This window comes from Mauremys mutica, chromosome 1 (genome assembly GCF_020497125.1).
Source record: "Mauremys mutica isolate MM-2020 ecotype Southern chromosome 1, ASM2049712v1, whole genome shotgun sequence".
Classification (NCBI taxonomy): Eukaryota; Metazoa; Chordata; order Testudines; family Geoemydidae; genus Mauremys; species Mauremys mutica.
In genome coordinates, this window is record NC_059072.1 from 132619050 (window position 1) to 132645602 (window position 26553).

The 26553-nt window shown below is 44.3% G+C and overlaps 1 protein-coding gene across 5 annotated transcripts in view; it reads left to right on the forward strand.

Moving 5' to 3' along the window:
• FAR2 (fatty acyl-CoA reductase 2) overlaps positions 1 to 26553 on the forward strand; it is a 211835-nt gene that overhangs the window by 82026 nt on the left and 103256 nt on the right. For 4 of the 5 annotated variants that reach the window (XM_044996407.1, XM_044996382.1, XM_044996398.1 and 1 more), the window contains exon 2: positions 19447 to 19681. In XM_044996407.1, coding sequence (XP_044852342.1) covers positions 19493 to 19681 — 189 coding nt within the window. In that variant the 5' untranslated portion in view covers positions 19447 to 19492. Of the gene's footprint in view, positions 1 to 11154; positions 11242 to 19446; positions 19682 to 26553 lie in introns of those variants that run through there. The other variant, XM_044996417.1, reaches the window with a different exon arrangement.

The window sequence follows — 26553 nt, forward strand, 5'->3', positions numbered from 1 at the left end:
AGACGAATTATTGATTTGTTTGCAAAGCACTTTGAAGAAGAAAAGCACCATGCAAGGGCTTGCCTATATGAATACTTAGTTCTCAGCAAGCCAGGGTATAAATCTACCTTGCACTAGCCTGTCATGCACTAACTGTCCATGTAGACTCTGCTGCTGCACACTAAAAGTTCCTAGTGCACTTTCATCTACTCCCATTTCAAAGCAGGGTAGATCAAAGCATACCAGAGAACTTTCAAGGCATGGCAGCTGGGACCACGTGGCCAGTTAGTGCCAGCAGGCTAGTGCAGGGTAGATTTACACCCTAGTTTTCTGCAAACTACTTGGTCCTACAGACAAGCCCAAAGTATAAAAGTATTGTTATAATAAATCAGACATGGAATGGGTAGAGCATTGAATAGCATACATGTGGGAATACAAATCATGAATCAAAATAGTCTAATTCAGGTATGAAACCCTAGAAATATATTTGCCCTGCTGTAGCTCTTCAAGGCATAACTGTTGACTTGATCCCATTTTGGGGAGCACTTTAGGACAGAAGCTCTCTCTTATTATGTAAAGAACTTATGACCTAAATAGACAGAGTGGTGAGAAAGGAAATAGAGGTGAAGTGATTTGCCTAAGGTCACCCAGCAGATCAATGGAAGAGAGCCCAGGTCTGCTGACTCCCAGTTGAGTGCCTTATCCACTAGGCCACTCTTCCTCTCACAAGGTCCCTCTTCCCTGCTTCCTTCACTTCATTTCCATTTCCACTCTCTAAATTATTACAAAAGACCATTTCTAGGAAGGCTTAAGACAGACCACAAAAAAAGGTATCAGTTAACATCAGATATGAAGACAGCCAAGGGAGAACTGCTACAGCGTGGCCATCTCTCATAATTTTATCGTGCGTCTCACACTATTTCGTGGTGTTCTTAAAACCCCAGCTGGCTGGCATCATGCGATTATTCAAGAATCTCAGTTTTCATTTTTAAAAAGTCTCTAGTCCCTATGGTTGTAGAGGAAAGTTTGAAAGCGTCAATTCTAAAGGCTCAAACCTAGAAGGCAAATAAAAGGAAGCCAAAATTTATTATTATTATTTTTTTAAATTGCATGATTTTTAAGCCAATCTCATGGGGGTGTGGGTTGTTTTTTGTTTTGTTTTTCAGGTCTGACTCTGTGTTTTTGAATGTCTGCAGATAGCAATACTGAATAAATGCTCTCATGAACCATATTAGCATGTCTCTTGTGAAAGGATTTATAGAATATATATTGTGCATAATTTGTCATTGTCAGAGCAATGAAAACATAGTTCCTGGGTGCCTGACAGAAGAGTCATAAATGACTTTCCATTTCTTTGGGGGAATTCCTTCAGGCTTTTTCTGCTTAATGTGTGATTACATGCAATTTGATTTACCATATAATAACTGTCTATCATGCACTTAATTGTACTCTGGAAAAGCCTCCACAATACATCTTTTACACTATGTGTATTACTAGACAATCTTTACTGTATATTGGATAAAGCTAATTCAGATTTATAGCACTATCTGAAAGAAATTACTAGAGACATTTTGAAGGGGTGAGACTAGAGAAAACAGGCACACTTGACTCCAAACACTTTTTGGTGAAAAAAGGCTAGAGAACAGAAGATTTAAAATACTGTTCCAAATGTTGTTGTGTTTTCATTTAGCAAATCTGTATAATCCACTGCAATGAGACAAGTTTTGGGGTAGCACATACATCATATATCATGGGCTACCGACTGAGGTCCAGTTACTTAAGTTTTCTAGCTGGTATATACTTCCCACTAGATTGAAATGTAAATATAGACAGATGTGTTTAAAATAAGATTAATAGAACAGGTTGGGAATTTTTTGAGGTTTTTTTTTTTAATGCTGATTCATCAAAACCGAGTTTTCACAGGAAGTGGTCGGTTAATGAATATCCTGTTTTGATATTTTCTAAACCAAAAATGTTGGTTTTTCAGTTCTAAACAATGTTTCATTTCAAACTTTACGTTAGTTAAATGAGAATAAAAAGAATTAAAAGGTTGCAATTAAAATGAAAAGTTTCAAAATTATTTAAACAAAATGTTTTGATTGGCCTAATCTGAATTTTTTGTTTTATTTTGTGTTTTGCAAAAATTTTCATCCCCATTCAGGATGGGAACAACCTTTTTTTTTTTTTCTGAAAATTTTCTCAATATTCCTGCTGGATAGAAAAACTGTTTCCCTCCCAGTTCTAATGCCAAAATCCAATAAACTTTGAGTAATGGAGGTAGAGAGACCTAAAAGAACCAAATAATATCACACAAAAACACTCATATACCAGAGCAATGCTCCACACGTGGGGTAATGTGACAGGAAAAGTATTTAGCTAATTAAACACATTTTCCTTTATAAAGCACTAAAAATATTGTCTGGGCAGCATGCAATGTACACTCATTCAAGTCTAGTCATTTCCCTGTAGTGCAGCTGTCAATTTACTAGCGGAGATTAGCATCAAATGACTTAAATTATGAAATCAAGATTCTAAAATGGCTAATTTTTTTTTTTGCAACAGTGTTAAATTAGTTTAATTGAATTTTACCTTTCATTTTTGCCATTTCCCCCATGCTACTTAAGGACTGTGTGTGCCAGCAGGGCAGTAACTAGGGTGCCCAGATGTCCTGATTTTATAGGGACAGTCCCGATTTTTGGGTCTTTTTCTTATATAGGCTCCTATTGCCCACCACCCCCTGTCCTGATTTTTCACACTTGTTGTCTGGTCACTCTAGCAGTAACTAGGCTGAAAGCTAAAAGTGAGATAACAGGAGATTATTTTACTTTTAAAGTAAGCAGCCCTTTGAATTAAGGAGTATTTTGTGGCAGGTGTTTTCTCCAAACCATTTCCTTTCAGTAAGATTGAACTGCAATAACAGCGAGTCTTCAGGGTGATGGAATGGCTGGTGGGAAAAGCCTACTGTGTATTTCTGTATGAAAAATGCTAATATTCTCTTTATAAGGTTGAATATATTTTATGAACTACACTGCATGTATCTTTAAATATATATTTTAGAATGTTGTGGAATTGGCCAATTCCTGCAATATTTGAAGGGCTGGGTGGATCAGGGAATTGTAATGACCAGGTTATCATATAACAGCTGTTTGGAAGCCAATATGAAGCAAGCTGGTCTCAGCCCATTTCCTAATGGGAAGGTGCCCGAAATCCTGTTATCACTATGAGTGCTAATTGTACTTTTTTGGCAGACTTAAGTACCATGTGGCCATTGGACCTTTGTTAACAGAGTCCACTGCAACTGATCCCTCTCATCCTTAAAGGTAGTCCTTCCAAATCAGTTTAAATCATGTTGTTGGGGCATTTTCCATTGCTTTCATCTTGTGACCTTGCACTAGCCTGAAATAAATTTCAGACATATCAGTGAGCTAAATTTATCCCTGGAATAACTCCCTGGAATTACACCAATGAATTTGGACCAATGAATGTAGGGCTCCTAAAATTATTCTGAAGGACTGAGTAGCACTGGATAGATCTAGGCATGATGCAGACAAGGGCTGTGCTAGATTCACCTAAATAGCCCATTCTGGGAACCAGTTTCACTAGTGCAGGACAAATGGGTAGCTCCTCTTATGTCATATTAATCAGGATAGCAATCAATGATACAGAATAGTTTTGGAGTCCATCAATGAGCTGAGCTCTGCCCCTTTTCACTATTCAGATGTTTCTCCTACCCTGTTGGGAAGAAGCAGAATTTTGTATCCTCCTTCCACCCGCCCCCAATTCTCTTGTTTACTTTTTGGCTGGTCTTGACTTTTTGGTCCAGACAAGTTGGCCTTTTCTAGAGTCGTTTGGGGATATTTTATAGAATTCCTCTCTCTTCCAACAGGGTAGCTACCGGTATATCTTTTGTTGCCTCCCCTCCAATGCAAGCTCTCAGGCATCTCCTGGACACAAGTACAATTTGTCTGATTCATTGTCCTAGGGGGATGGAGGGTGGGTGGGTGAGGGGAGTGTCCTTTGATTGGTCCTGGACTGAAAATATCTAATTCACTTTATTCTCTCTCTTAAAAAAAATAAAATAAATAAAGCTGCAATCTTTCAGCTCCATTTCTCCAGCACTCAGTCCAAAGGGTTTTCTGGCTCTATTAGACATGATTGATCCTTATTAACACATTCCACCTACTTATATACATTTAATGAAGCTTTCACCATTAGGCCTGAAAATTTCTATGCTTGACCTCCATTGCCTGCTGGGATCCCAGGGAATTATTGACTAAAAGGTGGAGCCAATTGTTTGGCTACACTCGCAACTCATTCTTAAAAAATGTTCAAGAATCTAAATAACTGAATTTAGCCAAATTTATTGTCTAAACAAAGCAGTACAATACAAAAAGGTGACATGGATACCTTTCTTCTGGGAAGCAATTCTTATCTCACAGCATGTTCGCCTTACACAGAAGATTTGCTTCAAACATATGCATTTCAGCTAATAGAATATATAGTATGACTTTACAAGTTACCAAACTCTTTTTACACCGTGCTCAAATTCACCCACCAGTTTATAACAGTCCCGTAACTGGTTGGTTTTTTTCTGTATTTTTTTCTCTCTCTGTTTTGGATACTACATTCCAAACCAGTTCGGTGTCCCAACCTGTTCTAAGATATCTTGCCTATTGTGTATCTTGCCTTTGATAGGCTTCCTATTTTCTAATGCCAAAGCTGACGTCAGCTCTGCACAGTGCTGTGGGGGAACAGAATTGTGGAGAGAGCATCATACATTCAGTTAACACAACATCCCAACACTTAAATGCATATTATAGTAATACTGTGAGTGTATTACCCATTAATGTGGTTTATACTATGTCTGACGTACATACATACACTAACAGAATGCAGATGCCCCTGCTGTGATCCCCACACGCAGCACTTCTTGCATTCAGGGAGGAGTTCCAAGGAGGTTGCTTCTAGTCTCCACTGCTTCCTTTCCTTGTGGATGGGCTCCCAATGGCCTTATTGTGCACCTCCTGCCTCCGTGCCTTTCATCTCTGCTGTCCCAGCTCTGTGAAGTGGCCTGGGAAAGGAGAAAACCTGCCAGAAACCACTGCTCCTGGCTTCCCTTTCCAAGCTAGTTGCAGGGGTCCTGAGACTTGAGTGGACACCAAATTGCTCCCATCTGTGGCTCCTGCAGGTGTTGTAAGGTGGAGTGGAGAGAGATACCCACCTCAGTTGAAGGGTCTGTAGTGGGGAGACATGAGGATAGTGCAAAGCAGACAAATTCTCTCCATTCTCTCGAGTGCTGTGAAATGCTCAAACTGGACAATGAAAAAAGAACTGAGAAAAATACTTTTTCCTCTGAATTCTTTGCGGTTGTCACTTGTCAAAAAGTAGAGGAAAGCTTTGCAGGCAGAGGAATGATTTTTGGGGATCATGGTATCCCTTTTAAGCACAGTATGAAAATAAGATTTGATTGGATCTTAAAGGTGTGTATTGGAAAGGGTATGTATTTTTAGTTGGCTTTGAATTTGATGTTTGAAGCTCTGATGTCAGCCTGATCACCCTTTAAAGGAGATGTCTCTCTTTAAGAAACTTGCCAAACATTTTTGTCTGTTACCCAGATAAAGCAGAGGCTGTGCCCCGAGGAGGGTTATATAGGGTGGGTTTCAAAAAAGCCTGTAGATAAACATAAACAAAAGCTGCTGAGCTCAGCTTTCCATTGACCCTAAAATTCTAAGGCAGGACACAAAAGGCAAATTTTCCAGTCTCTTAGACCTCCTAGTATAGTGTGTAATTACATTTTAGCCTGCTGTCAGAAGACTGTTAGGCTCCTTGGGATAGAAGCTGCATTTGATATCTGGCGATGTGGTACAATGACGTGTATTGCTTATACACACTCATCAAGAGGTTTTGCTGGCAACATGTCACAATTTCTCCAGCTGTGAGGTTGACTCCAGAAGGCCCGCAAGCAAGTTCAGGGAATATGAATGTGGGGAAGGAGAAGGAATATTTGTTCTGCTAGGGTCTGGCAGATCCATATAATGAATGTTCCATACTAAATGGGCAACAGATAGACACTTCTGGTGTTGATGTGCCCAAAATAGCAACATAGACATGACCCAATAAGAAAAGAAATTTAAATTAAACTAGCAAATGTCCTCTCTCTGCCCATCCTGTGCCGATACACATACATATGGTCCTGTGCAGTCAGGTAAAATAGACCTTGTAGAAAAGGGATCATCAGTAAAAGCTTGAATATTTTGAGTGTTTGGAGGAGGAATAATATAACAAAGTTTGGGAGATTCATCATTTATGCTAGTTGTGGCAGGGAACATTGAGTGAGTCATCAGAACCCGGAGGAGTATATATTTATGTTTATATTCTTTTATTTTTTTTTCTGCAGATAGTGTCATTCAGAGCTTTTCATATGCAAAATACAATATATGGAGTTTAGCATAAATGTTTAATAAGAGAAACTTGGGTAAAATGTCCTGAGCTGGTGCACCAAGCCACTGACCTCTGCATTCGAGCCTCATTTGTACCATGATACCTACAAAAAATCACCATCTAATAATGGCTAGATAGAGGGGCATTTGGGAATAATTTCTACATAACTTTTAAAAAACACAAGACATCCTAAAGTCATCACTGTGACCACTTTCCTTGTATGTTGCCCTCCTTTCCCCTTTCTCTGTTTGCTTGTCTTTTTAGGCCCCAGTTCCACAAACCCTTGTGCACATGCTTAAATTTGGGCATGTGAGTAGTCCCATTGACTTCAACTGTACTACACACATTCTTAAAGTTAAGCAAGTGCAGAAGTCTTTGCAGGATCAATGCCCACTAATTCTTTTGTGCAGAAACAATGCCTTCCTATATGTCTGTACAGTGCCTTGCACATTTTGGGTGCTACTGCAATATAAATAATAATAAATACCAACCATCCTGCTTTTAGTTTTTATATAAACCTGAGAAAAATGCTTTAGATCTTTGTTTTCAACTTTCAGTTTTATTTTTGGGCCACCAGAGGACAGTTATTTGTTGGACAGTGGGATGATGAAAGTGGTGATAATGTAGCCAGTCATTATGCAATTGACTTGATTGCACCATCAATCGTTGGGCTGCTGCAAAAATGGGAGGGCAGCATGGCTTAATGGCTAGAGCACTGGACTGGGACACATTCTTAGTTCTGCTACTGGGCTGCTGGCTGACCCTGGGCAAGTTACTTTCACTCTCTGTGCATCAGTTGCCCCATCAGTAAAATGAGGATAATTATACTGACCTCCTTTTGTAAAGCTTTCTGCGCTCTGTGGATGAAAAACATTATATAAGAGCTTGGTGTTGTTATTGTATCACTGTTATGTCTCAGATATGTATTATAGCCTTCTGACGACATTACGACGAGAGAGAACTGTCTTGCACACTAACTTGCAGTGACGTAGATCAATGTGTAATGTACAGAGCGTTTATTGTGGATATATATTTGGAGCTGAGGGCATCTTTTACGTGTATGCTTTGGTGCATAATGTGAAGTTATGTACAATAGCTTTGGTCTCAGAAAGCTGACCAATGTAAAGGGCATGGAAATCTAGTGGATTACATGTGACTTTAATTTCATGATTTTTTGGTGTGTGTGTGTGTGTGTGTATGTGTGGAGGGGGGGTATTGTGGACATCCCAGTTATGTCGTAAAGAATTAACACAGTGACATGGTATTGGAGAGTGGGAGAGGAAAAGAGAGGGGATATTTGCAGGAATATGCTGGCATAAGAAAACTATGTTCTATGATGAGGGCTCCTAGGCACTATGATAATACAAATAATTAATAGTAATACATAATAATATATTGAACTATATTGAGGCAAAGGAAGCAGAATCTCCTCCAGTTCAGAGTAGCATGGCCTCGGTGCCGTTCTGTGTGCAGTGCTGGGGACCCTGGTTTTATGAGCTGCTCAGCATTGAGCCCTAACTTAGCACTGATAAAAGGAGAGCAGTGCTGAGTACAAACACTCACTGATCTGAGTAGTGCAGGAAGTTCTTCAAAAGCAGCCATGCTGAGCTCTCCATGGGCAGGTACTGCTGCTTTTATCTGTAAGTAAGAATTAGGGCTTATCTACACATTGAGGAAATAGCTGTTCCTGAATAACTTCGTGTGTAGACAGGCCCTTTATTCCTAAAAGGTAACTGTGCTGAAATGCCATGGGCATTGGCTGGTTTTCAGAGATCTTAAAGAGAAACTAATGGAGTCGAGAGACTAGAAGATTCTCTGAAGAGTCAAGAGGACACACCTACTTTTATCATACCAGCAGGGATTCTGCTTCACTTGCTGTGCTCTAACAGTCTGGGAGTATTTAATATATGATGGAGGCCACTTCTAAGAATGAGATGATCTGTGTAGCTAGGCAGATAAAGTTTAGGCAATGATAGAAGCTTGAAATTCATACTCCACTCATTCATTTTGGGGCTTATTCTACAGTGTGCCTCTTCTGAAGGACTGAGAAACCTCAACTCCCACTGGTTTCAAAAACATTGGAGGACACTTTGGGCTGGCAGGAGATGCTGAGCAGCTTGCAGGATCTTGCTCTATGATGTTCGATAGCTCTTAGTTACACTGCCCACGATGCATTAGCTGTTTGAGTTTAACTGTTACAGTCTGAGGTGGATTGCAAAGCTGGCATTTCAAAGCAGCAAGAGATTTCTAGGAACAATCAGGGATTACTTTTTTTGATTGTGCAATTAATTAAGTAAATTAATTCCAGTTCTGTAGTTTCTCATTGAAGTCTGGACACAAATCAGACATCAAGAATTGTAACCTTCAAAAATCAGTAGGGGAGCGCTTCAGTCTCCCTGGACGCTCAGTAACAGACTTAAAAGTGGCCATTCTTCAACCAAAAAAACTTCAAAAACAGACGTCATTGAGAAACTTCAGAACTGGAATTAATTTGCAAACCATCAAATTAGGCTTGAATAAAGACTGGGAGTGGCTGGACCACTACAAAAAGTAATTTTCTCTCTGTTGATACTCACTCCTTCTTGTCAACTGTCGGGAATGGGTCACATCCACCCTGATTGAATTGGCTTCGTTAGCACTGACCCTACACTTGGTATGGCAACTCCCATCTTTTCATGTGCTGTATATTTATACCTGCCTATTGTATTTTTCACTCCATGCATCTGATGAAGTGGGTTATAGCCCATGAAAGCTTATGGCCAAATCAATTTATTAGTCTCTAAAGTGCCACAAGGACTCCTCATTGTTTTTACTGATGCAGACTAACATGGCTACCCCTCTGAAGGTCTGCATTAGCATGACCCATATACAGCAATTGTAAGCCCGGGTTTACAATGCAGTGTAAAGATATATCTATTTTCTTGAGCTGTATTAACATCCATAGTGCTCATACGAAGGACAGATAATGTTTTCCTTGCTTTTATTTTTATGGCTAACTAGTACTGTTTCTATTTTTTTTTTATTAAAAGGATTTTAATGTCACTAAATACTTCTTAATGGTATGTCAGCCAGGGCTGGCTCCAGACCTCAGCGTGCCAAGCGCACGCGTGGGGCGGCGTTTTAACGGGAGGGCGGCAGGCGGGTCCGGCGGACCTTCCGCAGGCATGCCTGCGGGAGGTCCAACGGAGCCGCGGGACGACCGGACCTCCCGCAGGCATGACTGCGGCGGGTGCACTGGTCCCATGGCTCGTGTGGACCTCCCGCAGGCATGCCTGCGGAAGCTCCACCGTAGGCGCGGGACCAACGGCACGTCTGCGGGAGGTCCCGCGGAGGTGCGGGACCGGCGCCCGGCAGCGCGAGCGGCGCAGCGCGCCACCCTGTTTGGGGTGGCGGAATTCGTAGAGCCGCCCCTGATGTCAGCTAAACTGAGTCATTACGTGGCCTTGGGCACGTCACTTTAACCCACCCTTGCTTCATTTTCCCCGTCTGTAAAACAGGGATAACCAGATCTACCTTTCTAGAAGAGCTCTTGAGATTCTTGCATGAAACTGCTATGGGTCAAAAATATTTAGGTGCCTAAATATGCAGATTGGCACCTAGTGGGATTTTCAAAAGCACCTAAGCAGGTTAGATGCCTCACTCCCATGGAAATCATGCACTTATCTGCATCTTTAGGCACCTAAATATCTTTGAAACTCTGACCTTATAAAATTTCAAAGCATGGCAGTTGTTAGTTTCTGTTTTTCTTTTCTCCTGTGGCTGACATATACTACTGTCATAAAATGCTGTGCAGTGTCAGAACTCAAGCCTCTTTCTATATTAACTCTCCCCACCACTTATTGCACAGACCTAAAAATATGGAAAGATACTAGGCCAAATTATTTCCTTGTGTAACTTCAGTGACTACAGTGGAACTACACCATTGGTGAATTTGGCCCAGTGTCTTGTTATAGTAGAGCTGAATGACTTTATCCCCTCCCTCTTTTACAGAGACTGAAGATTCAGTCTCCTGGCTTCTCTGCAATGAAATCTGAATAACTTCTGTATGTATTTGCAGCATGGTCTGGGACTCTAAGACCATAGCATGCTCTATTACTTCTGCATGTCCTGAGGCTCAAAATACTGTGTGAAATCTTTGAAGCATAGCCTGGTGATTTAACAAAGCCTTGACATAAAACTAAAGCATCTCCCATGACAGGCTGCACACCTACGTATATTTGTACACATAAAATTTAACCATGAAAAGATTGCTAGACACACAGCATACGTGACACAAAAGCAAGGACATGAAAGGTGAAGCTGTCTTCCCTTTGTAATTTTTTTCCTTCATACCCCTTACTTTACATTTTGTGGTTGAAGGAATCAGGAAGGTAGAAAAGACACTTTATTTATATACAGTTTATATGTTGGAACTGGACTTCCTTCCAACAAAGCATAGGAGACAGCATGCAGCAATGGATCCTTTAAGATTACGGGAACAAAATCATGTACCAATGAAAGCTCTTCACACATATGTATAATCCCTTCACTCCACTGATTCACTTCAAACCATGGAATTGCAGTATGCAAATTAGCTTGAGAAGAAGAGTGCTGATTGGTTAAGTAACCTTTGCTGTCACCTTAGTGCCACATAAGATTGAGCTATTGACCTAATCCCACTATTACCATAACAATGAGATAGCACACTTGCTAATAATTTAGGTTAATTACAAACTAATTTCTTCAGGTGGAGCCTACACACGAGATGCCTTAGTTTTAACCATTATGGAAACTTGGAAGAGTCTATGTTGTTCTTCTATTAACATAATTTATTCTGAAGAGGTAGGTGCTGAATTTCTTAAAGGGCCCATTTTTAGTCATTTTAAACTCATAAAGTAATTACCAGATTGAGCAGTCAGATGGACTGAATTGGTCTTTGGTCTCATTGTTTCAGGTTAAGGTTGAAGCATATTTGTGGGGCAATGTGATGAAGGGAACATTGCTGTTACCTGTGTAGTACAAGTTTTTTGGGCCAACAGAGAAGGGTTTTTTTCTCAAGAGGTGTCAGTCTGTCATATTTCACCTACACTAAATTAAACTTTATAAAAAGAGAAAATGTAGTGTGTGATACTTTCAGGAATGCCACCTGTTGGTCAGATTTCTGCTCAGAAATTGGGTAAAGTTATATCACTGGCCGCAAAACACTGACTGTATTGGAACTTTAAAAAATCATTAGTTTGCATTCACCGATGGAAAGCTGGTTCCATTGTTTTCACTGAGCTCACTTTGGTGTTTGAAAATCTGTAATGTAACAGCCTATACATCAGACTTTAGAACTTCCATCACAACCAGAATAAATATATTAAGACACGAGGAAACTTCCTCTCAGATCTAGAAATAAGTCAACACACTATCACTTACTCCCACACAAGACCAGATTGCTCCTTTTCTTTCACTTCAAACCTTTCAGAGAGATTTCGTTCTTTCAACTGAAAAAATCTTTGTATTTCTGTTAATATATTACTAGCCCAGTAAGTCAAGTGATGAAAAACCCTTAATACCACTTATTACAGTATTCTACGATAATGGTTTAAGCCATTTTAATGACACCATTGTAAGCTATAATGATGAAACAATATTGTAGGACGTGTTTAGCATGATACTGGGAGTCCAGATCCCTGGAGTTTCTAATACTAGCTCAAAATGTAGGTTTAGTTAAAAAAAAAATAGAATTTGGAAAAATTTAAGACCAGTATTAGTGTCTCCATAATGTATTTTAAGGATAACCGTGTAAAGAGAGTTGTTTTGTATTTGTAAACCAAACACAGCAATATTGGCACCTTTAAGTGAAATTAACTGATTGCAAACTAAAGTGAAAATGGCGTATTTACTTTCATTATCCAAGATGAGAAAAATTAAATAAACAGCATAAATATTCAAAAGTTAAGCCAAATTAAAAAAAAATCAATTTTAATAATCCAAAGGAATTATTTTTATTTTGTTTTGTTTTTAAGAGTGCATTCTGGACCTGACTCTCCATTGCCTTGCACCCTCCTCTAGTCATTTAAACCTGTGCAAAGTGGGTCTAGAACACCAGCTGATTAGAATGTTAACATTTAACTCTTCATGTGTGTAAATGATTATGCAAGGCAATGAAGAATCAGGGCCTTTGGGGTCTGTTCTCACTTCAGTATACATAAATCAATATTTGTGCAACTCCCACTAATCATTGCTGCAAGCAGAAAGGATAATTGCACACCCTTATATAGACCTCCGCCCCACACACACAGACACCCACACCCACAAATAAATGTACCTACCTATCTAAATGTAAACAAGCCAGAAAAGGCACATTGGCAACGTCGGTGGAACTAAAAGTTGGACATTGGTTCCGTATTAAAGTTCCTGACCCCTGATTCTTTTCTCACACACCAGTTTTATACCAGAGTAGTTCCATTTACTTCACTGGAGCTACTTCTGATTTACACCTCTCTACTTCAAAGGAACACATAATGAGAGCCAGTCTCACAGTGAACACCCTATTTTGCACAGATACAGAGACAGAAGTAGAATGAGTCACTGCTTTCCCCAAGGAATGCAAAATTCCAAGAGGTTATTAATAAATGGGGAGGGGAAAGGTCTCTTTAAAATTATGACTAATGCCATGGTCCTTTTAAATCAAACCTGATCCAGAGAGGTGGACACCTGCCTCCTCTGTCTAATGTTTTAGCTGAGAATTTGGTGTCATCTTTTTCATCCTGATAAGGTTGCCACCTCTTTTTGTTTATCCTGCAGGGCAAATTCCTTGAGATGACACATGGGTATGGTTTGTGTATTTGAATTAGAAATGAGCCAGCATAAATAAGTATAATATTGCAGAGATATTACATTTGATAATTCAGCTGCATCAGTGATTACTTTCCTGGTCCAATCAGGTGTCGAAGTTGTCTGTTGAGTTGCCGGCAATTAATTGTTCAGAGGTTTACTCCAGTCAGAAAGGGTTTTCTCCACATTTCAGTGTTTTTTACCTCTCACTCAACTGATCTTAAAATGTGCTAGAAGCTGCGGGCTTTGAAATATCCACCTCTCTGTGGCTCTGTATGGGCTAGTTCTTAGGAGCCAGCTAGCAAGCAGTTAATGCCCAAAATTTGAATGTTTTCATGGTGGGCACTAGACTCTTGATTCTTATACAACAGCCAAATGAGCTGCTAATGTGCAGTATTGCTTGCATATTGCTTTTGCAATGTAAGCTTTTATAGTGTCATTTGTAACTGAAATCATGATGAAGCCATAGAGTTCCAATGCGTAGATCCAGAAATACAGTACACATTATTCAGACTATGGCCTGAACTTAGAAATCATGGTTATTAATAATATCCACAGCTTTTACACTTTCTTTTCACAAGTTCAAACCAAATCAATGTAATCCAAGAAGAGAAGATAAATTCCCATTGTAAAACTGTGGTCTAACCTTAAAATAAATCAGTAAGACCAAGGCCATTCTGCAAAACAGAAGTTGTGTGAGCATTCGCTGTCTTGAATGGAAGGAAAATACCTTATCTTACCTTTTTTTTTTTTTTTTTTGCAATGGCATATCTTGAATGTTCTAGGCCTAAACACTCAAGCTGCATCAAATTGTGGGTTCTTGTGCTAGCTCAGGGCCCCATTGAAGTGAAGAGGGCTCCAGCAGGAGTTCCGGAATCTGCCTGTATGAGCCAGCTTGCAGGATCAGGGTCCTGATTTGTTATTTCTCCAACTCAATAACTTACAACCTCTACATGTATAAATACTCATGGTGAGAATAAGTAACATAGAGCCACAACATCAAAGAGCACTGTGTTGTCAAGGTCTATCCTAGTTAAGGAAGGGGAAAAAATGTATCAGCAGAGGTGATCTTAATATCATAAACAGTGTTTCCTGTTTCATTCTTCCTGGGTTTCTTCTGTTTCAGAGGCCTTGCCTGAGCAGTGTCTTGATATTGTCAAGCAATCTCATCTCTGATGCCTGATCTCGGACTCCTGTATTATTTCCCATCAAAAGTGACTTGGTTTGCTGGATAGAAATTAGATCCTTCAGATCAAAGCCAGGCAAATAAGCCAGGAGTTTTTGGTTTGGTTCCACAGTATCAATTTCTGTACATTTCAGTGATACTGGGTGGAAACTTTCTGTGCTGTTGTGGGGTAGTTCGGTGCACAATTGCAGAGTGTTGCATGATCCAGTTTGTAGTGGAAAGCACTTAAAATGTGCGTCTTTATTAGTGAAACATGCACAGGTTTCATATATGAGCAGTCTGATGCAATGACATAGTCTGATATTATAAAATGACTACAGTGATTAAACCAAATTGAACACAGTGAGATTGCAGGGAGAGGAGCTGCCCGGGCAACTTAATATTTTTTACAAATGATATGCATTTGTATAGCTCTGTCCTGTAGCTGCAGATGATCAAATGTCCTTGATATCATATGTGCACAACAGTATCAGTCCTGAGAGGCCCTTACATCATTACAGAATCAAACCTGTAGTTAATTAATTGCATTTCAAACAAATCTATATTCTGTAATTTGAAGAAGTACTTCTGTGGTACAAAACTTACTCACACAGCTGTTTAACTTGTTTTGCCAATAAGCCAGTCTTCAGTATTAAAAACCAGATCATTCTACTAAAATGTACATTGGTACATAGATTCTAAACCTTACATTACAGGAAAGAACTCAATGGTGATCATCTTTCCTAATGTCGTCATCCACTAGTGATGCAGAGGAGCTTCATCGTAAGTTATAGCACATAACCACCATTTTGAGTCTCTTTATTTTCCTATATTTCTTGTTATACATAGGTGCTGGAACCAGGGGTTTTGGGGGTGCTGCTGCACGCCCTGGCTTGAAGTGGTTTCCATTATATACTATTTGGTTCATTGGCTCTCAGCACCCCCACTATGCAAATTGTTCCAGCACCTCCGCTGCTATATTGACAATTTATTTATAATTTTGTTTAATTACAATCTAATGTGCAATTGAAGATAGTTATTAATAAGTCTTAACTATATGGAAAGATTGAAGGATGACAAACCAGCCCCTGGTTAGCAAAAGGGGTCCAGAAAAAAGAAACTGAATTTTTGAAATATCCAATTTTTGAATTATACTAACCAACCAATTTGATGGCAGTCCCGGAAATACTGAAATTCTATCAAGCCTTTATACTATATTTTAATATGTCTAAATTAGTGGACCTGTCAAATTCATTATTTAGCGTAAAATTTTTAGAAGTGACTTAGGCAAAGAGGCACCTGTCACTCCTGAAAATAGGAAGTAGGCAGTCTTGAAAATTTTACCTGGTTCTTCTACTTTTGAGCATCCATTTTAATGCATCAAATATGAATAGTAGGACTTTCAACTGTTGGTAGTGGGATGCTGTGGCCAAAAGAGCTAATGTGATCCTGGGGTGCATAGACAGGGGAATATCAAGTGGGAGCAGAGAGGTTATTTTACCTCTGCATTTAGCACTGGTGCAACCGTTGCTGAACTACTGTGTCCAGTTCTGGTGCCTACAATTCAAGGATGTTGATAAATTGGAGAGAGTTCAGAGAAGAGCCATGAGAATGATTAAAGGATTAGACAAAAAGCTTTTTAGCAATAGATTTAAGGAGCTCAATCTCTTTAGCTGTGCCCCCACTTCACCCCTTCCAAGAGGCCCTGCCCCTGCCATGCCTCTTCCCACCACTTCCCTGCCCCCATTCCAACCCCTTCCCCAAAATCCCCACCCCACCTCCACCCCCTCCCTGCCCCCAGGGGGTTCAGGAGGGATGAGGGGTGTGGCAGGGGGGCCAGGGCAGGGGATCGGGGTACAGGAAGGGTGCAGCACAGGGATCAGGGCAGTGGGTTGGGGTGTGGGGTGCAGGAGAGGTGAGGGGTGTGGCAGGGGGTCAGGGCAGGGGATCGGGGTGCAGGAGAGGTGCGGCAGGGGGCTCAGGGTGCAGGTGGGGTATGGGGTGTGGCAGGGGTGTTCAGGACAGGGGGTTGGGTGCAGGGTGCGGCAGGCAGCTCAGGGAAGGAAGTTGGGGTGCAAGGTGCAGCAGGGGGCTCAGGGCAGGAGGTCAGGGTGCAGGATATGGCAGGGGGTTGGGGTGCAGCAGAGGGCTCAGGGCAGTGATTTGGGGTGCAGGAGGGGTGTGGCAGGGGTTTGGGGTGCAGGGTGCGGCAAGGGGCTCAGGGCAGGAGGTTCGACTGCAGGAGGGGTTCGGGGGGCGGTGGTCAATGGGAGCTGCTGGGGGCGGTGCCTGAAGTAACATCAACACACACCCCTGCGCCTCTCCTCCCCCAGGTTCTGTCCACTTCCCGGAGTGGCACAGGGGCAGGGCAGGCAGGCAGGGAGTCTGCCCTGCCCCTGAGCATCAGGCTGGAGCCGCTCTAGGTAAACACTGGGGGAGGGCGGGGGGGCCGCGAGAACCTCGCGGGCTGCAGAAAATAATGGCCCGCGGGCCGCGTGTTTGAGACCCCTGGTATAGATATAGAGCATGTAACTCCTGACCTTTCCAGGTAGTGGTAGTGTTGTGGCACAGTGGTTAGGTGGTGCTGGGAAATTTTATACTGTCATTACCTGCATTACATACTTATTGGATCTATATGGAATTTTCAGTCTTCAGTGCTGCCACTCTGTCAATTTTCATCAGCACTAAATTCGCTATAGGGGAAAAAATAGCCATGTCTTTAACAGTACAGAAGCCCAGATGCTTAAGTTAGTGAATCAAATCCAGCTGAAGTATTATCCCAAGCCTTGTAGACTCTGCACTATATAATATAAAACAAAGGAAAATCCCAGCTTTAGAAGAGATCCAAAACCAATCATCAGGTGTACCGTCCAATTTAGAAAATGGGTCAAACAGAAACTCGCTATCAAATGAGGTTATTTTACAAATTAATAATTGTGGGGACTCTGGCTCAGTAAGTTAATGCACTAGCCTACTTTTAAATCCGGCCTACATCACAATTAAATGAGTGTAATGGATGGCCTCAAGCAGTACTTATTAAACAGTTGCCCATATCACAAAATTGTCACATGATTGGTCATATATAAATCCAGATAGGTATATAGATTTAGATTAATAGATAATTAGATTACCAGTAATACAGCAAATAGATAAGAAAGCTGTGCTCAGGAGAAACCCAGGGTGATGAGATAAACAGAGGGTGTATGTGTGTCTACACTGTATGTAAAGCCTGGGTCTTTGGGACCTGGACTTGTGGACTCGGTGTTTCCAAGCCTGTGCTTGAGCATCCACATTGCATTGTATACCTGGGTTTTCAATTGTTGGCCCCAGGTCTGACTTGGGTGAGTGGCTTGAGTTGCATCCACACTGCAAAATGACAGGGCTTGGACCCAAGTCACAGCAGGGCTTGGGTTCTAACCCACCCCCCTAGCGGGGTCCAAGGGCCTGGGTCCTGAGTGCTTGCTGACCCAAGTCAGACTGACTTGTGCATGGACGGAAGGGGGACTCAGGCTCAAACCTGAGTCGGAGCCCGTGCTTAGGGCATGTCTGCAATAGAAAACGTGTGGCACCGAGTCTCAGAGCCTAGGTCAATTGACTCAGTCTTGTGGGCCTTGGGCTGTGAGGCTAAAAATTGTAGTGTAGATGTTTATGCTCGAGCTGGAGCCTGGGCTCTGAGACCCACTCACCTTACCAGGTTTACCCAAATGAACCCATTTCCAAATCACAGGTGGTAGGAAAAGGTTGGCCCCCTGGGAAGGTGGCTGTCCAAGGTGAACTTTTTATGCTGGGACACAATCCCAGTTGATTTGACACAGTGTGGTCTGGTGGATAAGATATTCATTAGGAGGCCTGAGTTCTGTTCCCTGTCTGTCAGCTGATCTACTGCGTGAACTTTAACAAGCCACTTTGCCTCTCTGCGCCTCTGTTTCCTATCATGCTGTTTGTCTGTCTTGTCTATTTTGGCTGTAAACTCTTCAAGGCAGCAACTGTCTCTTACTATGTGTATGGACAGTGCCTAGCTTACTCTAGATTGCATCCTCTAGATCAGGGGTGGGCAAACTTTAGGGCCTGAGGGCCACATCGGGTTTCGAAATTGTATGGAGGGCCGGTTAGGGGAGGCTGTGCCTCCCCAAACAGCCAGGCATGGCCCAGCCCCCGCCCCTATCTGACCCCCACCCTGCTTCTTACCCTCTGACGGCCGCCCCAGGACTCCTGCCCCATCCAACCCCACCTGGTCCCTCCCCTGATGGCCCCCCCTGGGACCACTGCTCCATCCACCCCTCCTTGTCCCCTGACCGGCCCTGGAGCCCCTGCCCCTGACTGCCCCCCGCTGCCCCATCCAACCCCCCTCTCCTTCCTGACTGCCCCCCTGGGACTCCTGCCCCCATTCAACCCCTCTGACTGCCCCGACCCCTATCCACACCCCGCTCCCTGACCACGGTCTCTGCCCCCTTACCGTGCTGCCTGGAGTACCGGTGACTGGTGGCATTACAGCCATCCTGCCCAGAGCACCATACAGGTGGGAGCCAGCCATGCCACACCACAGCACAGCACAGAGCACCGGGTCAGGCTGCGGCTCTGCTGCTGCGCTGCCTGGCAAGAGCTCGCAGTCCTGCCACCCAGAGCATTACGCTGGCGGCGCAGTGAGCTGAGGCTGCAGGGGAGGGGATTAGCCTCCCAAGCCAGGAGCTCAGGGGCCGGGCAGGAGGGTCCCACGGGCTGGATGTGGCCCGTGGGCTGTAGTTTGCCCACCTCTGCTCTAGATGCTACAATAGTATAAATAGTAATATGGAGGCTAAGGCTACACTGGAGTTTAGGCTTTGCAACTTCATGAGTTTGTGTGGTCCATGTTCAATCCTCTATTTAAAAAAAAAATCTTTAAAGTTGCCGCTGATTGGTCTGCTGTGGGAGCTGCCTCAGCTAACAGACTGAAAAGGCTATTGCAGATGTCAGCTAGCATGGTCTGGTGTGGGCCCTATTGGTCCTCAAGTGTGCCCTGTATTCTTAGTCAAACTTCCCAGCATCTAATCTCTTGCTCTGTTACTGATTCCCCTCAGGTACCTCCTGCAGGAAGTCAGAAGGAGGACAGAGAGAGAGTGCACCATGTCTTCAATTGCAGCTTATTATAATGGAAAGACCGTACTCATCACAGGAGCCACGGGTTTTATGGGCAAAGTACTGATGGAAAAGCTACTGCGCTCCAGCCCTGATGTGGAAGCTGTTTATATCCTCGTGAGGCCAAAGGCAGGACAATCAACGCAGGAGAGAGTGTCAAATATGGTGAAATCCAAGGTAGGTTTCTGCATTTTACAAAGAAATCTAAACTGAAATCAACAGGGCAATTAAATGTGTGTACAGTAAATGACAATATGTTATATTTCACCTGTTGAGGACAGTATCACTCTTCTGCTACAAACCTTACATAGGTTTAGTATGGAAAAATAAGCTGCACACAGAACACTTAAATGATATACAGAATTTGAAAACTATATATATTTTTATTTATTTTATTTATTTTTATACGGAAAATAATAATTCCCAATGAACATCAAAAACATGTTGACATCAGTGTGGTGAGACTGTGTGAAATCATCATAATCACAATGCAAATTTGGTGCATCCATAACAAATTTCAGTGACATTTAACAAATGTTGTCATTGTAAACATGGTGACATTTATCAGCCATTAACTAAATCTTCTGCCCCCACCCCCTTAGGAAAACTGAACACTGCTCAAACATAAATAAAATTCAAAGTAACCCCCCTGTGGGATCTCCCTGCCCTCCTTAGGTCTGTTGAACCACCACAACATCAACAGATGCTAACAATTATACTTTTCTTCTTTCATAGGGCACAGCAGTAAAGCTGATAAACCAATTATGAAACATTAAAAATACTGGGAAACATTAGTGTACAGAGGGTATATTGAGGCTACAAGTAACAGCCATGAGAGAATTTAGAGTATCTAAAACTCTGTCCTGGGCAAAACTGACTAGAAGGATGCTATTTGATGTCCCACTAGTGGTCCCAGGGGATTAAAGACTTAACAAACAGGGCCAGGAGGAGGAAGGGATGTTGTGAATTTTTTTTCTTTGCTGTTTCCTTATGGCCTGGACCTAGAATTGCATACTTACCTGCAGAGGTAACTTACATCTAGCAAATGGTTCAGTTGAGAAGTGTCCTATTGTTTGCTTTTTGCAAATCTGGCAAATACATAATTTTTCTATCATTTTGCCTTCAGTGAATATAATTTTCCGCATAGTTCTACGGCTTTCTTCATTGACAACTGCAGCTACATTTTTCATAATAAAACAACAAAAGTCCAAATGCAGTCCTTTCCCACAAAATAAAGTGAAGGATATTATTTTTACAGGACTTCTAAAAGCTCTGTTTGCATTTCCTGTGATAAATATTTATGACCTATTTGCTCAATAGCTCAGCACAGGATACTGTTATTGTTAGCTCTAGGTAAGGTTCCTTAGTAGCTATTTTATTGTTGCAGCTGTCAGTTACTAGATATTACCCTCCTTTTGTAATGTGTGTCAGCAGTTTTAGACACACCAACAACATAGGGGACTTGATAACCTCTCCTTGAACTTTACAGCAATATGCTTCAGTGGGCTCCAAAGGAGTAAATGTTAAAGAAAATCAGCAGATAAGTTTCTGGAAGTTAGTGTAATGCTCAGAAATCAGGCAAGTTGAGGGCCGTCCAGATCAGTAATCAGATGTCATGCAAGAGGTCCAATAGCCAGGGGATTCTGTCCAAGGGAGAGGTACATCAAGGCTGCTGGTGAGGCTTGGTGAGATAGCAAGGCAAGATCGAGTGAGGGAGTAAGACAGTGTCAGGCAAGGTGACACAGCAGGATCAAGTAGGATCCAAGTAGCAGGCAATGGATTGTTGCTCAGACAAGGTCAGGAAAGAAGCAGGAAGTTTATATATAGCCACCAGCCAGTCAGGGTCAAGACCATGTGGCCAATCAGGAAGCAGGTTATCGAACCCTGGAAGCTGGCGCACCCAAATATGTGATTTCCTTGGTAATTGGATGGGTCGGTGTGGTGCAACAACTAAGGCTGCTTCCCAAGAAGCCAGTGGACCTAGGTTTATGACCAGGTATTTGAGACCAGAGGCCTAATGATTAGGGGTGATAGTGTTTGAAGGAGAAAATCCCAAAGGGTGTGTTCAAATTGATTCCTCTCCCCTCCAGGAGGAGGTTTTCTGTTGATGATGTTCATTTAAAAATAAAACAACCATTCAGTGTTCTGGAAAAAAATAACTGTTTTCCTTCCTAGAGAAATGGTGTGTGACCAAGAGTTGGGCTTGCTAAATTTATCTGTCTACCTAAAGAGTATTCCTTTGTACATAAACATACTGCAGTATAAGGGCCTGATCCAAAGCCCACTGAATTCAGTGGAGTCCTCCCAAGTGAAATCTACAAGCACAATATTGGAGTGTTCATTGAGTATCCTTTAAACATGTTGAATGCCATAGAGCTAGTCTATGCTGCATATAAAAGCTTAGTCCCCGGTACTGAGCCAGTATTTACTGTACAGCTGCATGTCTAAGAGAGCAACTCGTGAGAGGCAGGTGCACAGGGATGAGTTGTCTCTGTATTCCTCTGAGACTGAGAGAGACCTCAGCAATGCCAGCCACGTTCAAATTAACACTCCCTTCTTGGAGGCCCTACACCAGCTCCAGCAATTCTCTGAGCCAAAGAGCACTGCATCGGACTCTAGTTAGAATCCCACCATCCTGCTCCTTTATTATCCAGAGGGAGAATTGTTGCTACTCGGGAATATCATTTTCCCCCGCTACTTACAGTGTGACTAGGGCAAGAGGCTGTTTAAATAGTACATCACTCCCAGTATGTAAACTACTTCTTCGAGTGATTGCTCATGTCCATTCAACTTAGGCGTGTGTGATCACCACATGCACTGGTGCCAGGAATTTTCCCCTCAGCAGTATCTGTAGGGGCCTGGCTTCAGCACCCTCTGGAGTGGCGCACACATGCCGTGGTATACAGGGCGCCGCCGGTACCCCCCACCCTCAGTTCCTTCTTGCCACCAGTGATGGTGCTGTAACTGTTGCCACTTCAGTTAGTGCTGTAGCTGCTCGTTCGTACAAATTAGTTATCTCCTGTATTATACTGTATATAGTGTTTTATTAGTGTTTATAAATCCCTTAGCTATAGTTAGAGACTTTGTAGGTCCCAAATGGGACTTTGCCTCAGGACAGGGCATGCCTCGATCCCCAGGCTTTAAGTCCTATGATCGCTGCAAGAGGCTCATGCCCATTAGTGATACACACAGCAGTTGTCTGCATTGCTTGGGCGAAGGAAACATTAGTGAAAAGTGAAAAATTTGCAAGTCCTTCAAGCCAAGGACTAAGAAGGAGCGCAAGATTTGTTTAAGAGTGCTCCTTATGGAGTCGGCACTCACCCTGGCACTGGAACAACGCTCCAACTCAGTGCAGAGTACTGAGACCTCAGTGCACAGCGCCCCACCAGGACCATCCACTAGTCAGCACTGGTCTCCATCTGTGGCTCCAACCAAGAAGCCCAAAAAAGGGGGACGAGGCCGGTCTCCAACCTCCCGCAAGGGAAAGGATAAGACTGGGTGTGAGCAAGGTCCCATGCCAGGCAACTCTTCACCCACATCGGGATCTCAGGCCCAAGAGTGATGGAGTGGAGTGATGTAGCCCAACCCGCTCCCTGCTAGCTACTCCAGAGAGTGGCAGAGGCCTCCATCGGCTCCGCGTGCCATCCATGCTGGTGGCCCTGCAGGCAGCACAGGAGATCACGTTCCTCCCGGTGCCAACCAGACCGGCTTCTGTGGTTTCCCAGTCACAGGGTAAACCCGCGTTCGGACCACATCCGTCCCCGCTTCAGTGGCACCATTCCCCATTGCGGGGGACATCCCGCCAGCGCTTGCCCTCCCATAGCCGCCACGCATCTGACCACGATAGGCAGATACAGCGCAGGCCCATTCAGTCCCCAAACCTTGGGCAGAGAGGCTTGAGGCACAGCTCGCTGGCCACTGGGTGCAGACCTTTGGAGGCACACACCTCCCAGCAGGAGTACCAGTCCCAGCACCTGGTATCTCCGAGACCGTGGTACCACTCCAGGGACCCATCAAAGGATCGACAGTACCATTCCTCAGATCGTCGCTGATCCCCTAGGAGGGCATCATCACATGCGGGTGCTTCCTGGCACTGGGCCTGCTCCGACTCCTGGTCCCGCTCATCATCCTGGTACCACTCATCAAGCGCGAGACATAGATTGGTGGCTCCACACCATCGTGGATCCATCGAGCGCCACCGGTCCTGAAGACTCTGCTCCAGATGGAACTCCAGGCAAAGTGACCGGCACCAGTCGGGACAGACCCACCGTTCTGCTCCATTCTGGTCACCTGGGAGCGACCGCTCAGGATCCAGCCCTGGTTTGAAGCAAGGTTCCCTGATGGTGGGACAGGCTCCGGTACTGGCAGTACCACCTACATTGCTGGCACCGAAACCGGACCCATGGCCTCAGGCACAGTGGCTGGCGCCATGGTACCCATGGAACCTGTGGGGGTTTAACCAGTCATCTCAGGCTACCCACTCGGTGTCCAGAGCCTCGGAAAGATTAGCTGCCTCTCTCTCCCGCCCTCCTCTGGCGCATGAAGCCTTGGGTGCGAGGACCCTGTAAGTCCAAGAGGGAGCAGGGGCGTAAGCCACTGGGCCACCAATGGTTGTGGAGGACCCTACGGCACCGGCATCTTTCTCGTCGCCACCAGACGAGGCTATAACAGGACCCCCTCCCCCAATTCCTCCAGATAACGCTAAAGCGCACCAGGAACTACTGAAGAGGGTTGCTGCCAACCTGGGTCTTCAGGCAGAGGAGACAGATGAGCCCTCAGACTCTCTCTTCGATGTCTTCTGCTCCACAGCACCGGCCAGGGTGGCTCTGCCCCTTCATGATGGGGTCTTTAAGATCACTAATGCCCTGTGGCAAATTCCCTCCTCCCTGCCACCCATCTCCAAGAGGGCTGAGCGCAAGTACTTTGTGCCATCCAAAGGCCACGAGTACCTGTACACCCACCCTGCTCCCAACTCCCTAGTTGCAGAAGCCGTTAACCACGGAGCAACAAGGTCAAACCAGGGCTACCCCTAAGAACAAAGACTCCGAGAGACTAGACTTGTTTAGGCATACAGTTTATTCGTCCTCTAGCCTCCAGTTGAGGGTGGCCAACCAGAAGGCCCTCCTAGGATGCTGTGATTTTAACATGTGGTGAGCCAGGTTTGAGGGATCTCTTTCTGAGGCTTCTAGGAAGGAGTTCTGGGCTATTATGGAGGAGGGCATGACTGCGGCCAGGGCGACACTCCAGGAGATGTCAGATGCGGTGGACACTGCTGCCCGAACCATGGCCTCAGCCGTCGACATGCGCCAGGCATCCTGGCTGCTCCTCTCTGGCTTGTCCATGGATGTTCAGCAGTCAATGGGCAAGCCCTGTTTGCGGAACAGATGGGCAATAAACTCCATGGCCTAAAGGACTTCCACACAACACTTAAAATGCTGGGCCTGTATGTTCCCAGCCCTGCCCATAAATGGCTTAAGCTGCAGCAGCCTCAGGGTCAGGGGACCCTCCCTCACCAGGAGCCTCCCCATAAGAAATCCAGAGGTTACAAGTGGCCTCTCAGTTGAACTCGGCCCGCAATAAGCAGGTGGACAAGCACTTGTTTTGAGGGTATGCCCGAGGGCGATATACCGGACAGTTCCCAGGATCCTCCCTCTCTTATTTTTGCCAACTGCCTTTCTCCTTTCCTCTCTGTGTGGGCATCTATAACATCGAACCGATGGGTCCTCAGTACAGTGGCGTGGAGTTACACCCTTCAGTTGCTTTCTACCCCTCCTTGCCACCCTCCCCTCCCCATCCCTCTTCAGGGACCCTTCTCAGGAGAGTCTCCTCATTCAGGAGGTAGAGGGGTTACTGCAGCTAGGTGCAGTGGAGTTCGTTCCTCCAGAATTCAGGAACAAGGGGGGTCTGTGAGCTATCCTGGACCTGCGAGACCTGAACTGCTTCCTAGCAAAGCTGAAGTTCTGCATGGTCTCCCTGGCCTCAATCATCTCCTCCCTGGATCCAAGAGACTGATATGCTGCCCTTGATCTGAAGGATGTGTACTTTCACATCACCATCTTTGAGGGACAGAGATGCACCCTCCATTTTATGGTAGGTCCTGACCTCCATCAGTCTGTGGTCCTCCCGTTTGGCCTAGCGACAGCACCACAGGTATTTACCAAGTGCATGTTGATGGTGGCTGCCTACCTCAGATGTCGGGGTGTCCAGATCTACCTGTGCCTCAATGACTGGCTAGTCAAGGGCAGAGCCAGGTCCCATGTCCAAAGGGATGTTATGATAGCCACTTGCCATCACCTCGGCCTGTTGGTGAATGACAAAAAATCAACGTTAGTTCCAGTACAGAGGATAGAGTTCAGTGGAGTGGTGCTAAACTCGACCTGTGCCAGGATGTTCCTGCCACTGGAGAGATTCATGGCACTGATGGGCTTCATTGTGGAAGTCTCTGCATTTCCCCTGACCATGGCCAGGGTTTGCCTGTGCCTCCTAGGTCACATGGCAGCATGTACCTATGTAGTGTGCCACGCCAGGCTCCGGATGCACTCCTCACTCAGTCGAGTTGGATTCGGATGCCTCGGACATCGGCTGGGGGCACACCTCAGCACCCTCCAGACCCAAGGTATGTGGTCCCCAGAGGAACTGGCACTACAAATAAATGTCAAAGAGCTTAGAGCAGTGCTCAGAGCATGTGCGGTCTTCCTACCTCACCTGTCAGGCAGAGTGGTCAGAGTCCTCACGGACAACACAGCCTCAATGTTCTACATCAACAGGCAAGGCGGAGCGCGATCCTCGACCCTCTGCAAAGAGATACTCTGTCTCTGGGACTTCTGCATCGACCATGGAATTCATCTAGACGCTTGTCACCTTCCAGGTGCCAGGAACATGCTAGCCAGGGCCGGCTCCAGGCACCAGCATTCCAAGCTGGTGCTTGGGGCGGCATTCTGCAAGGGGTGGCAGTCCCCCTTGTTTTGCCCCCAAGCAGCGTGCTGAATTGCCACCGCGGGCGGGGGAGGGGGGCGGGAGGGAGGGTCTGTGTGCCCTTAGGGCGGCAC